Source organism: Notothenia coriiceps, unplaced genomic scaffold, assembly GCF_000735185.1.
Source record: "Notothenia coriiceps isolate Sejong01 unplaced genomic scaffold, NC01 NC01_scaffold00037246, whole genome shotgun sequence".
NCBI lineage: Eukaryota > Metazoa > Chordata > Actinopteri > Perciformes > Nototheniidae > Notothenia > Notothenia coriiceps.
Genome location: NW_011369947.1, coordinates 1,340,079 through 1,354,300, shown reverse-complemented (window position 1 = coordinate 1,354,300; position 14,222 = coordinate 1,340,079). Strand labels below are relative to the sequence as shown.

Below are 14,222 nucleotides of genomic sequence, written 5' to 3'. Positions count from 1 at the left end.
ACAAAGTATAGGGGCGAGAAAAACACTACTTCAGACAACAGGAATCGTTTTCTGGTTGTGGATTGTGTCAACCTCTATTTTCATACTATACAGAATATTATAAAATGTAGACGTTTTTGTGAAAATTCGGTTTGAATGAATATTTCTTTTATTTATTTGTTGGTGTGTATTTACCTTGATTGTTCAGGACAGGAGAAAGAAACTATAAACATAACAAAGAAGCTCTTTTAAAGATTGTAACAGAGAACTGCAGCGACAGTGAATAATAATCACTCTGCAAATAATCATTTATACTGACCGGTTCTTTTGGCCGAAACACCTGCATCCTGCATGTGCCCTTCTCAAATCAGCATCACTTAACAGATTTAATTATAATTGTACCCTCTCTGCTACAGTCAATGTCAGCTGTGTCTTTTAATTCTCTAATCAGTGGTCGGCAGGACCGCTATCACCATCCCCATGCAGCTTCCCACTCAATACAGACATCCCAAAACACACACAGACTGGTTTTGTCAAATGTTTTATTGAGTGTAGACATCTGGGCTACTGTAAAACATGCATTATCTGCAGCAGGGGGAGAAGAGCAGGTGGCATTGTCCCCGCTGTCAGCTGTGTCAGTGCTGGCACCCGTGATGGAGATTAATGAGGTATCTGGAGAGTAATATGCTCCTTCAAATTCTGCTACAATTTGGAGTGGGGGCCGATCCTGATCTTAAATAGCAAAGCTGTCAGAGTTTACTGAACCTGTGCTTTGGATCAGAGGGGATTTGATCCTACAGAACGTGAGTGTGTGGCAGTGGGTATCAGGCCAAGAGAAGAAAAAAAGGGGTAACAAGCACTGTCATTATGTAAACAAATATATTCTTTTTGTGTCAAATTTTCTTTTGTGCATTCGGTGTGTTAAACTTGAAAAAGATGATGTCTCCATCTTCATAGTTTCTTCCCCGTTGTCTGTATTTCCCTGCCGCCTGTAAAATAACAAATAAAAAGAAAATTAACAATAAAGCGCATAATAACAGTGTACATTGTAATAGTTACGAATTAGTATCCAATCTAATGTATCACATTAAATGACTTTACTCCAATTAATTCGCAAATCTCATCCCCCCTTTTCTGTTAAAGACACACATATACACACACACACACACACACACCCCCACACACACACAAAACATACACACAACCATGTTTTGTTCAAGGGGGGCCTGAATTCCCACTGAGTGAATAATCGTCTCTTCTGCCCATTTCAGTTTCATGTGCACAAGCACAAAATGTTAATAAGTCTTTGATTACAGCACTATCAAACTTCTCAAGGAAACAGAATAAGTTCTAACATTTCTTTTGTATACAGTAAGTGTTTGTTCTCCTTCCCGGCAAACTCAAAAATAATTGACTTGAAGTGCTAATACAGACAGGTTTATGCATTCTGGTTCTGCACGGCGCACAATTAATTAGAAGAATCAATGTCCCTTTAAAGGCTCAGGAGACCATTTAATCCAAGCTCAATACCACCAGAAACACTGCATGCGAGGGAGACAGGGAAAAAAATCAATGGCTATTTGTGATTCCTGAGTATGTATTAAACCAGACACGTCTAACTGGTTCATTTGCACTTGAAAGCAGCCATCTGGAGCAGCAAGCTTGGCTTAAGCAGATATGATTACTAATAATGTGATATCCCCGTACACTGGCCCTATTCAGACAGCCTATTCCCACAACTGGCATTAAATAGCACAGACTTTAATGCCACAGTAAGAAACGCTCCATGTTCTTATGAGGCCCAGAAAGGGATTAGTAAGAGAGCATGCAGTAAGGGCCTGACACTCAGATCTGAACCTCGGATAACAATGGTGGAAGTCCCCAGAGACCCACTCGCTTCGCCCTCTGTTTGCGGCTTATGATGGGTGTGGACAATACACTGCCGCTGCATTAAATTCTAAATACTTATTAAAAAGGGCTTGAATAGCAAGGAGATTTAAATGTTTTCATAGTGCCCCGTTTCCACACTGGTCCGCGCCGCACTTCCCTGTGTGTCACTATAATTACATTAGTTGAGTCTGTAAGTGGGCACATGGAGTCGATGGTGGTGATAGTGGGATTTTAACAGCATGGCTCACTGCTGTCGCTCACAAATGTCACACATAGTAGGTTTAAGTAACTTCTGCTTTCAATGAATCAACTGAAAATTCATTTTCTTAATGTGTTTTTACAGAAATGAAACATAAAAAAGAGCATCTTTGATATGAAGGGCTTCCAACAGCGATGATTAACGGATTATTAACTCTGTACCTTCAATTACCAAATTACAGTTTTCCAAAATGAAACTAAATTAATGCCAAGCCTCAAAACAACACTTATTAAAGGAGGGAGACGCATTTTGAGGCATTTTGCAAAGTACCTGCTGCCCAGTTATTGTCTTTACAAATTCACCATGAAATCCCTTATTACATTTGACAGGAGCGTGCACATGAACAACACACAGCCCAGTTAAAAGGTCAAAAACAAACACAGGCCATCATAACATAAGATATGCGAGGCACATTTCTGCACCACCCACCCATGAAACAGTCCTTATTTGAGGAATTTCACACTTTATTTAACTTGCCGCTTTCTATCACTGTCACATGCCGACTACAGTGGCTTGGGGATTTGGCAACAGAGAGCTCTAAGCTAACAGCGCACTCTATAGATCTGATAAATGCCTGGTGAGGTAACGAAGTGCCACCTCCAAGAGACGGTGCTGAGCCACGAGCAAGAGCTGCCATCAGCCAGTTAAGACACATTGTGATAAAGATATGCACAGCTGGAGCAGAATGGCAGTGTTTAGAGCCAGAATCAGTTGGCTTGTCAGGAGTGGTGCTGGAGTGTGTGCAGTAATTTCTTCCCCTGAGTAAAGGTGAAGAGCAGTTTGCAGTTGGAGCTGTGTGCTGACTGTCAGCTCCACTGATCACAGGAGACTTCCCCTCATCTCCTCTGGCACCCTGACTGCTCACCTTGACAGCGTTCTCACTGCCTTCCTCTTTAAAATCCTGGAATTTCATTACTTCCGCCATAATGAAGCCCTTCTCAAAGTCTGTGTGGATCTTCCCCGCAGCCTGTGGAGCCTTAGTTCCTTTCTGTCACGAGGAAGGAAAAGAGAGGACAAATGAATTGTTTTGGAGAAGATGGATTACAGCATGCGAGCGACATTGTGTTTGATAGGGTGATAGCGATGTGAGCATCACTCGAGGGTGTTTTCAGTCGGGGGTATTCTTGCCTCAGTCCTGATTTCTGGATAGCTTTCCACTCTGCTGTGCCTTGCTAGGGCAGCATGGACACTGATAAGGACCCAGCACTGCTATCAATGCCTTCTGATTCCCATTCCATGTTGGTATTGATTTCTGTCCAAGCAATCTCGCCTCATTGTGGGTCTCTGCTCGACTCTCCGGTCATGACAGCAAGAAGACCCAGTGTTGCAGTGAGAGGCCAGGGTGGTACAGGCCTCACTGCATTAGGCCTTACTATTTTGGATTGAGTTAGGTAATTCGGTACCACTTTACAATAAGACTACCCTTATAAAGGGTTTACGAATAGTTAGTAATTCATTTATTAATTAGGTTGTGAACCCTTTATAAGTCATTAATAAGCTTTTATAAGACATGAGATAAACAGGGCAACTGTGACCGGTTGCTTGCCAAATAGTGAGCCCACATTTATCTGTACTGCTAAACCTTATATTGGCTACCTAGCTTACTTCATCTTCTTCATCAGCCAGCATCCTTGGTATCTGTTGTTCACTGAGTTGATTCTCGCTAAGTAGTCAATATAAGGCTTAGTCATCTTGATAGTTCATAGTGAGCCTGTGTTGATGTATATAACTGGTTTATAAATGGTTCTTCTTAATGATTAATAAAGTGTTTACAACCTAATTCATAACCTAATTATAAACCCTTTATAGTCTTATTATAAAGTGGTACCGGTAACTCATTTCGTACATTCAATTAAATGTAAATACTGTAGATTCAGGGCTGCTGTTAAGCTGTTTTAAGTTATTTAAATTGTATTCTTAATACATACATTTGGAGCTGCCCTTAAAGTTATTTTAGATGCCAATTTACAAACACAATTAAACAGTTTTATAAATCGTTTGTACCTTAAATCCTCTTTTAAAGAATGTAAGACACAACTAGTGACTGATGAAATGTGCAATTTATATGCACTGGAATAATGCAGGGCAGAAATGACAAATGACCCGTATAAGTGACGTGGCTGCTGTGTATCATTATGACTCCTGCCTGTCGACCTGCTCGCTCCGCAGCTCCGTGCTCAGGAACTGTTGAGCAGTTTTAATTATGTATATAATCAGGTTGGGGTCAACATATTTCATGCCAAAAGAATGATGCGTATTTAATGACTCTAATACATTACCATCTCTTTGCAATCTCATTGACGGAGTGCTTGTGAGTTTAACTTCCATTAATCAGTATCAAGGTTTGTCTATCTGGAGAAAAATAGATTAAGGGAGGGATTTTTTTCATATGGAGCACTACAAGAGATCCACATTGTCCTAGTTAAGAGCTATGCAGAGCAGGCTGATAGATAATGGTCACCTCGAGGCTGCCTAATAAAGCATGGTAAAGGATTTAGGAACACGACATTACTAAGTGTAGTTTTTACAATGCAAGACGTATTGGCTTAATATAGTTACTCACTGATGCTTACCTGACTAAATGCCCCTCACACACAATCAAGGCTGGCTGTAATCATTTATGTCGACGAGGACACGCGTGTTTTTGAGGATGCCTTTAAAGTGTTTCAAGATTTTTTTGTATATAGTGAGGACATCAGTCATGCTGAGACGAGTGTGCGTCTAAACCCAGTGATGTCATCGCACTAAAATGTAATGTGTCCTGTGTAAAAAAAGAAAGAAGGATGTGAGCTCACCTTTCCCTCTGGCATGTACAGAGAGACTGTTTACAGACTTGTGTGGACATGTCTCATGATTAGCAACAACACATTTACTATCAAAATAAATAATGATTATATTTTCCTAGTTCAAGGTGTCATTTAGTTACATTGTTTGATTTAGTCAATAGCAAAACATATAGGTAATCATTGTGGTCGTTCATTTTCTGCAAAGTAATAACATTTGAATTTCCCGGATAAATGTAGTATCAGCATGTGGCATCCTGTTGGCAGGCGATCCAAAGCTTATATTTTACTACGATTTCCTGTGTTCCTTACTGACAGGGAGGGGCTTTTTGCATTTTATCCCCAGGTCACCTTTTCTCATTTTCTAATAAGAAAAATTAAATAATACACAGTATGCGTCACAGAGTCTGTATTTTTTTTTTGTAAGCATAACAATATGATAGCAAGATGTTAGGATGGATTTCTGTGTCATTAGTTCATATTGTGAACCTAAACCTGGACTTGGGGCACATTTGGCTTCTTTATTCATTTAAAATGACAACATAAGACTGGAAATGTCCTCCTATGAGATAACTGGTCGACCTGTACATCCCACATGGAAAAGGGATTTATAGGGAAAAAAATAAAATGTTTGCCTTGAGCTTTTTTTTGTGACAAACAAAAATAATGTAGGTGTTCAGACTCACAGATCATTTTGCAGCTAGTCTTTAAAGTTCCTTTAAACACGATTGTTGACCACACACAAGATCAGTGCCTGGACACTATTTCAATCCTAATGTTATTTATTTCTTAGTTAACTACCATAGCTAAACTAAAAATGCCATGTTTAAAACATCATGAAATCTTTTTAGAAGCGAGATAATTACATATTTCACTGATTTTGTTTTGATGAAATTCTGGATTTTCTTCTTTGAGCAAGATTTTTTCCAATGAATATAAACTGAAATATCCTGTTATCTAGTGTCATAAAAGATTTTTAGCAGCCTATTGAACAAAAACTGAAAATCAAGGAGAATATTTAGATGATTTGCCGTGAACTTGGAACCACAGGCAAATACCTCTTTATATCTGCACTCAATGCTTATATTTACTCAAGATTCTCTCTTTTTTTTTTACACAATACCAGCACGCAAAGCCAACATCTGTATTGATGTAAATCCTGCAATCCCATTGCACAAAGCTCTTGGCGGGCCGGCCTCGGTAAACTGAGACACACAGGGAGGAGGAGCCCCCTGCAAGGCCCACAAACAGTCGGATGAAAAGCGACATCAATTTTGGCACAGACAACCTCCGTCACACAGATTAGGCAGGCACAATGCACAGGCTCCTTATCTCCAGCGGCAGGAGGAGGGCAGGCAGATCTGCACAGGATGGAAACATTCTCATGGACGTAATGGGCAAAATCAATTGTTGCCCTCCTCAATCAATGTAGCCCCCACTTTCACTGTTCAGCAGCTCACCAGTAATTGAAGTTATCCTTGGCCTGTAATGACTAGCTAAAGCACAACCATGACAAAGTTGAAAGTGTGTGATATCAGTGAGGGTGCCAGCAGGGTGGAACGTGGGACACAGTGTGTATTCGTTTGTGTGTATGTGCTCGTGTATCTGGTACACACACTCATATGTGTGTGCACAGCAGGCAGCCTGCTCTTACCCGAACGGTCCATGCACGGACCTCATCTGGTCCAGTGGTGAAGAAGTGCTCCAGTAGCAGGGCTGCGTAGCCTGCCTTGATGATCCTGCTCAGGGCACTGGTGGAGAGAAATGTCAGTTTAAATCGAGGGGTCTGAACTGTGTAAGTATTATTTATTGCCACTGATGCCTAGACAAAGTTCACTTCAGTGGCAAGGCCCCATTCATTCCAGTATAAACTCATTAAGTGAATAAGATGGGTCACTTCGTCTCTCATAAGACATTCAACTCTCCAATGGTTTCTTTGATTAATTAGAAAGCTTGTAGACTCATTTAGCATTTTTAAGAATTCAACCCGGCGCCTTGCTCTGCACCAAGAGAGAAAAAAACATCTGCTGTCACAATTTTTCTCTCCATAGAGGTTTTCACACGAGAACAATAAACCTAAAACGGCCAAGTTATAATTATACCTACAGATGACAGATGACAGTTAAAAACTTAATTTAGAGGAAAACCCTTTGACTGAGTTGTTCAGTAAGAAGAGGGATCCTTTGCTTTATAATGGTAATTACTCTGCCATTTATTATTCTATCAGCACATGCAATTAAAGGAGTGCATGGAGGACACAGCTGATAATAAAGTGTGGGGAGACTGAATGCTAATTAACCTCTGCGTCTTGTGCTCGGTGCAGTGCTTCTGCTGCTCCTCTTCACTCAGGTCCTGGAGCTGGCTCTCCAGGCTGCCGCTGAAGGGGATGACCAAGGCTCCGGGGTCATGGCTGTCCACCCACTCCTTGATTTTCACCAACCTGGGTAAAAATCAGCAGCCACAAAAGGACTTGATTCACAACAAAGTGTTTGTTATCTGCTGGTGTATGCATATTCATGAGAGCAGCTGAACATATGAGTGTTTTTTGGCGACTGCACTTCAAAGGTGGTATTATTTTCAGAGATTGACTTCTTTCCAAGTAAACATCCTGACTTGGCATGTGCTCACACTGAAAAGCATAGATCCACAGATTTAAAGAGGAACAATGGCAGTAAAAAAGTACTCCTATACAAGTCCTGCATTCAAACTCCTAAAGGTAAAGGCAAAATATATTAAATTAATCAAAAGTAATGGTACTCATAGATGGACCCTTCTAGTGCAGTAAATACATAAAACAAATCAATGTTTTATATTCAAATCAACCTTTTAGAATAAAAACATTTACATCTCGATACAAGAGACAGTTAGGCCAATTGCTGCACTGGAAATATTAAAGTGGACCTATCATGCTATATTTGAATAATATAGTGTAGGACCATACCTATATAAGGCATATTTATACTTTTTATTTTTCAAAATACCAAACAGATCATGCATTTTAGCCATTCCTCATTTTGCTCAATTTAACACTGTCTTTGCATGGGCTGATTCTGTGAGAACAGCACCACCTACAGGCCTGGCATATGTACTACAGCGTCTCCAGCGCTTTCGAACGGCAATGTCCGTGGCTGTCCCCTCCTGATTGGTGGAGTTGGCCCAATAGCCGTAGCGCCACTTCTGTGACGTCATAGAAGTGTTAAAAGCTGGATCAGTCTGTATCAGATCCGTTGCAGCCCCTTTTTAAGAGATTTGGGTATGGAGGAAAAGAGAGAGGGTTGTGTTTTCTGACACTTGGTGAGTTCCCTGGAACACCGGGGACACATATTCATGTATAAAAGACGTACAAAAGTGCATTTTGCATGATAGGTCCCCTTTAAGAAAAATGTGCAAAGTTGATTTGTTTTGAAAACGGGCTGGAATATTCTTAATGCACTGGCGTTTAATGGATATGATGTAAAGCACTTTATTATAAATTCAAAGTACGAATAAAAGGACATGGCATCGTGTTTTAGAGGCTGATCAAACATGGAAAATAACAATAGAGTAACTGTAAATAGTAAATACATGTAGTGGAGTAAAAAGGCCAACATTTCCCTATGAAACGTATAAAGTAGACACATAAACTAGCAACAAATTGAAATTCTCAAGTACAAGTATACTACAAGGACTGTGTAGGAGAGTATTTACTTCAAAACACCACAAAGCTTTTACTAAATTTGACAAATAGACCCCAACTGACCTTGTACCGTAGAGCAAAGAAGGAGTAGACAAACTAACCGCAAAGTGTCTCCTTACTCCTAAATGTCTTTGTTGTTCTCTTCACCACCTGACGTTTTTCTCTCTTTTTGTCTCCCAGTCCAGCGGGACACCTGACATTGCATGACAAAGATATCCTCACACTTAATGGTAACTTTCAGTCCGAACAATACAAGGGGGTTAGGGCAATTATGAGATTAGCCCCACCAGCTCTCGGGCTGGGATTGTACAGGTCTCAAAGAACAGCATCACACAAATCCATTTTCACACGGCAGCCCCGACACAGCTCCTAGGCTGGATTGATTCTAAAGGGGTCCCTGTCATTATCTGTAATCCTAGTTTCCTGTTTAAAGCCCATAAGAATCAAAGACTGGGAGGAACCCGACCACCTCAATACCACATCTATTCCAATAACAATGTCACTGCTTTATCACCTACACCATATCACTGCTGCCACATAATGATTATCAATATACAATATAGGACAGGGTAACGGGCGCAGGGAGAGCACAGTTTTGTTTTGATTGGATGTTTTTCCCAACAAGATAAGATAACACTACAGGGTAAATTTTGAAATGCCTCATATGCCACTTTGTCTGTTCGGATGCACATCTATTAAGAGCCGTAACCTAATATTTCCCTTTCTGTTGGGTGTGGAGCTGACGTTTGACTGCCACCGCAATGAGGTAGTCGACCAATGTCTCCCCAATAAAGGACAGAAAAATAAAATACAGTCAAAGCCCAAAAAAGCTGAAGACAGGAGATGGCGGGCGCTCCAAGAGGGGAAAAATCCAATCTGAGATAATAACAGCAGTAGTTTGTCACTTTTAGGCGCACAGCTGTCTATTTGGTGGCACGTTATTTGCATTCCTCAGGTATTGCGTACTCTACAGGCGGCTGAATAATGATTCACAAATCACTCTCTCCACACCAGTCAAGGGCTGTGATCCTTTGAATAGACCATTGTACCTGAGACTGTAATTGGTGAAGACTTGACAGAGCTGAGCCAAGCCAGCCAAGTAACAAAGAGGCTCTCGGTAGAAGGCTGAGGGATGATTTTAATAATGTGATGCCGAGACGGAGAACGTGAGCTGCAAATGAGCATGGGGGCCTCTGGGTCCTTGCACTGAGTGACACAGGACCAGACAAACACCTTGCCACAGGAACACGAAACTCCCCCTTCCCTCAACTCCAGAAACAAAGCACTGTCAATTAAGAGCTTTGATGCTCCGTCAACACGGCTCCCAAAACAGATTCTGTCAACTTCCCCGCTGTCTGCCCATGCCACTTTGCAATTTGTATTTATGTCCTTTCCAATTATTTGTGTGAAATTGTACGAGGAATTGTAAATTGGGGAAATGTTTATGTAAAACATGCTGCAGATTCTCCATGAAGTTCTGAGTCATAAAGGTCTCCATGTAAATCTGTATCTCAGAGAAATCAAGGTGTTGAGGAGAAGCATCTTTTCTATACATCAAGGACTCTTTGCTCTTGCTCAGCGGCATCGCTTCAGTATCTCCTCAAGAACATGTTTGAAATGCTGGCATTATTTATTTTTGTTGTTGTACAAGTTTATTCATGAGGATAAACTCTTTGAGATAAACCATGTGACTTTAGAGGGGTCCTAACAAACAATACAAACAAGGAAACAAAGACTTTAAAGTAATACAAAAAAGACCAAAACATAATCAACCAATCAAATTACATACTACAACTACAAAAGAGAATCAACACACCTCAGAAAGAAGACTATATTGATGAACACAACCTTGATAGAGGTAGGCCGTGAACAAACGTTTGCTTATCAATAATATAGCCGTAAAATACAGTGCAGGCTATTGTATGTAAAGTATAGCATAATCTAAAAATATGTACAACGTAGGTTTCTGCTTAAGAAAGATCAAAAATAATTTAAGGGAAAATGTAAAATATCCTAATGAGAAAAAGATAGATACAATATTTGTTCTTGTAAAATATTTGTTGTAAAAGTCTGAGCTACACACAAAAATCCAGTGACCGAGATTGTGTCTGTCTTTGTGTGTGTGTGTGTGTGTGTGTGTGTGTGTGTGTGTGTGTGTGTGTGTGTGTGTGTGTGTGTGTGTGTGTGTGTGTGTGTGTGTGTCTTGTCAGTCTCCATTATGTCCCAGCACTGAGTGCCATCTCTCACTGCTCAGTTAATAGAAAGATTCAGCACTTTCTGGTCCTGATATCCCTCTCTGAACAAATGATGCCTGAAATTTTTATTCTTTTTATAATGGAATTCCAATGGCCTTTGCTGCAAATCAAGTGGAAAGTTTTGCATATCAAGTGGGAAAAATTAAATGTTAACCACGTTTTAATGTGATTAAGGGTGACAGGGACATTATTTCTGCTAATCATTCACCAGCTTGAAGGCTCAAACAAAGCTAAGGAACAAGCCATGTTTGTGCTTCTCCCGCTGCTCTCGATTCAAGGAGGAAAAATAGTTCCATTATCAAACTCTTACAAATCTAAAACATGATATGCAATTATTATAATGTTTTGGTTTATGTTGTTAACTGATAAAAACAAGCAGGGTGAGTGAATACCTGTTTATCTATACCAAAAAACATGTTGTGTTATTTGTTCTAAGCTTTAGATTTGATGCCTGCTGTATTTACAATGCATCCAATTTAAAGCACAATATATTGTGAAATGAGAGAAGAAAAAAACAGCAATTGGTGCTTCCACAACAGGCTGCCTGTGAATGGAGACATCCCACAGGGGGCCACCCTCTGGGGCTAGTCTATTTGTCTTTTTGTGTGGGAATCCTGAGGGGGGGATAATTCCTGTGTTTCCGCACGCCCGGGGCTTCCCTGGGCTTTGTCAGAGCTTTGATCTGCTTAAATGGCTCAGGAGGAGAAAACAATGGGAGTTTCTAAAGTACAGGGGCAGCTACCTGAGACAATAACCTGGGCCTGCGTCTGACATGCATTCATACAAGTTGGCTTTATTAGGAGTTAAGCCTGTAAAAGGTGGGCCATCATCTCCAGTTTGAGTGCTCCTTTCAGATGCAATTGAATGCTGACACACCTGAAGAGTAATCCACTACCTGCATCCATTACAGCTTCATCAGTGACACACCCGGGGAAGGGGATCGGGCAGGCGGTCCTAAATAACTTGGGAATACTGGCCAGATTACAAAAGACCCCCATCATCCCAGCAACAAACTGTTCTGTCTGCCACCGTCTCGCTCCACCACACTCAGGGACATTCCAGGCCATAAGACTGTTAAACACCTGAACCTTTGAAAGAACATCTATAACATTCATCTGTTTGCAACTTACAAATTATTGATCTAATATATCACATTCCAATTTCTTGTATAGACTCTCCTTGCGCTATTTTACTTGTATTTACTTGCACTATTTTATTAGTTGTATTGTGTTGCACTGTTTGAGGAGCCTGTGACCTAAGATTTCCGTTGACATATCTACACTGTAGCTATGTACAAATGACAATAAAAGCCTTGAATCCAGGTGTTACCGTAATGGCACCTCAGCACACAGGTCAAATACCAACATATTACTGAGCACCTTCCCAAATCTTGCCAGCTGCCGGCTTACACGCCAGGTTCAGACTCATCCAGTAATAAACCTGGGGACTGTGTTATGCTGATCCCAGTTTGGAGGGAACAGCATCCCAGAGGGTTAGGATGCTGCGGCACACGGCGCATACAAACCCCCTCCTCTTCCCTTCCCCTGTGAAGGGAGACAGATATGAGAGGTATGAGCTCATGGTGGCTTTTAAGGCTGGGAAGTCGGGGGCTCTGTGGGAAGCTTTTCATCCTCCCAGTGGTGGGCTTCTGGGCGACAAGAGTGCAGACGCTCTCTGCTCCCTGTGGCCTTGGCCGGATGGAAAAAGGCATTGCACATCAGTCTCTGAGAAGGAAGGAGATCTGACACTGACACACACACACACACACACACACACACACACACACACACACACACACACACACACACACACACACACACACACACATACTATCTCCAATATTGTGAACTTCTTTCAGCCTTCAAAGCAATCACAGGCTGGAGGAAACAGAACCCAGCGCAGGCACAATGGGAGCAGCTTTAATTAAGAGCATCATCGCACATCATATCTGAAACAAACCTTGAGGGTATGCTGGTAACAAGCTTTTTTGAACAACTTTTTTCTTTGATAACTGCACCCATTAAATGTTTTAAAGACGCATCTTGGTACTTTAAATGTTTGCACGTGATAGATAAAACCCCTAAAAACATGTTTCCCAATTTTGTCTTTACGATGGTTGTTGAGGAGACATTATCAAAGCTATGGTACATTGTACATCACCCAAAATAATTCTCTATATGGGGTATCCATGCTGTCATTCAAGGCAGTTGACTGGGCGAGAGAAAATAAGGGGGCTGGGGTAGAGTGGGGGGAGTCATCAAGATGTGACAATTGTGACAAGAGCAGGCAAAGTGTAGCGCCGAAGAACACCACACGGATTTCTCCATCTCTTCTTTTTTTTCTTTCCAGGATGACAGCTTAATGTCTACCACATGCAATATTTATTCTCATCGTGTGTCAGACTGTCTAGCTGTCCTAGGGAGTACAAAGAATGCCACTTATTAGAATAAAAGCAGAAGGAAGGTAATCAAGGACATATGTAACATCAGCCAATCATGTCCCCTTCCAATCCTGCATCTTCTTTTCCCCTCTCTGATTCATAACAGTTCTACAATAATCCTGATAATAAGCGTTTAGGAGCTGTATGTGGCAACACTAAATTCATTTATTTGTCTCATTAGAGCTGCCAAAGCTGCAGGCAACTCACTGCGGCATGTGTGTTCGGGCTTAACCTTATCGCTAAGATAATAAAAAGCACAGCTCAAAAAGCCAAAGCTATCATTAGACAGACTTTAAAACTAGCAGACATTTCTTTTTATGTTTGCAATGCCAAAGTTTGGCTTTGCAGGGGAACTATTCCCAGGGCGCCTTCAGAAGAAAGCAAAGCAAGCATGTTGTGCTTCGACAGAGGTGCCTACATATATTATGAACTGTGAGAAACAGCAATAGCTTCCATGGTCTCTTTTGTTCTTAAGTTTAGGGTCTGTCTCATTAGGTACAACCACAGCACTGTGTGTTCACCACCAAGACACAACAAAGACAACGGGGTGACATGTGACATGTCAGCAGTGTCCTTTCATTACCTTGACTAGGGTCAGTCAGTAACCAGGCTAACTGGACCGACAGGACTCTATTAGTACCATCTGTTTCAGTTGTATAACACAGCCTCTCCTGTTGTTTTCTCTCATTGAAAGCTAGCTAAAGGCATCCATTAGGACTGACTGTGGGCAGGGGACACATCTCACCATGGGAAAGCGTTTCCCACACTGAATGAGGAGAGAGTGGACGGCTGTGCACAAAATAAAGGAGCAAGGGATCGTATATCTCCCTTGTGGCTTTGAAAAGGGAACTCTAACTCCTCAGATAGTAGCTCCTAAAAACTTGGAGCCAGTGGTTTTGCACTCAATAAAGTTTCAGTTGTGTTTATGGGAATTATGGTT

General features: G+C 41.2%; 1 protein-coding gene across 1 annotated transcript in view; it reads right to left on the bottom strand.

The window, feature by feature from the left end:
• Positions 1–549: 549 nt before the first annotated feature.
• The window catches only part of LOC104966262 (obg-like ATPase 1), a 44,313-nt gene continuing 30,640 nt past the window's right edge, over positions 550–14,222 (bottom strand). Inside the window, 4 exon segments of the mRNA XM_010795445.1 lie at positions 550–968; positions 2,994–3,116; positions 6,566–6,662; positions 7,211–7,351. Coding sequence (XP_010793747.1) covers positions 873–968; positions 2,994–3,116; positions 6,566–6,662; positions 7,211–7,351 — 457 coding nt within the window. The 3' untranslated portion in view covers positions 550–872.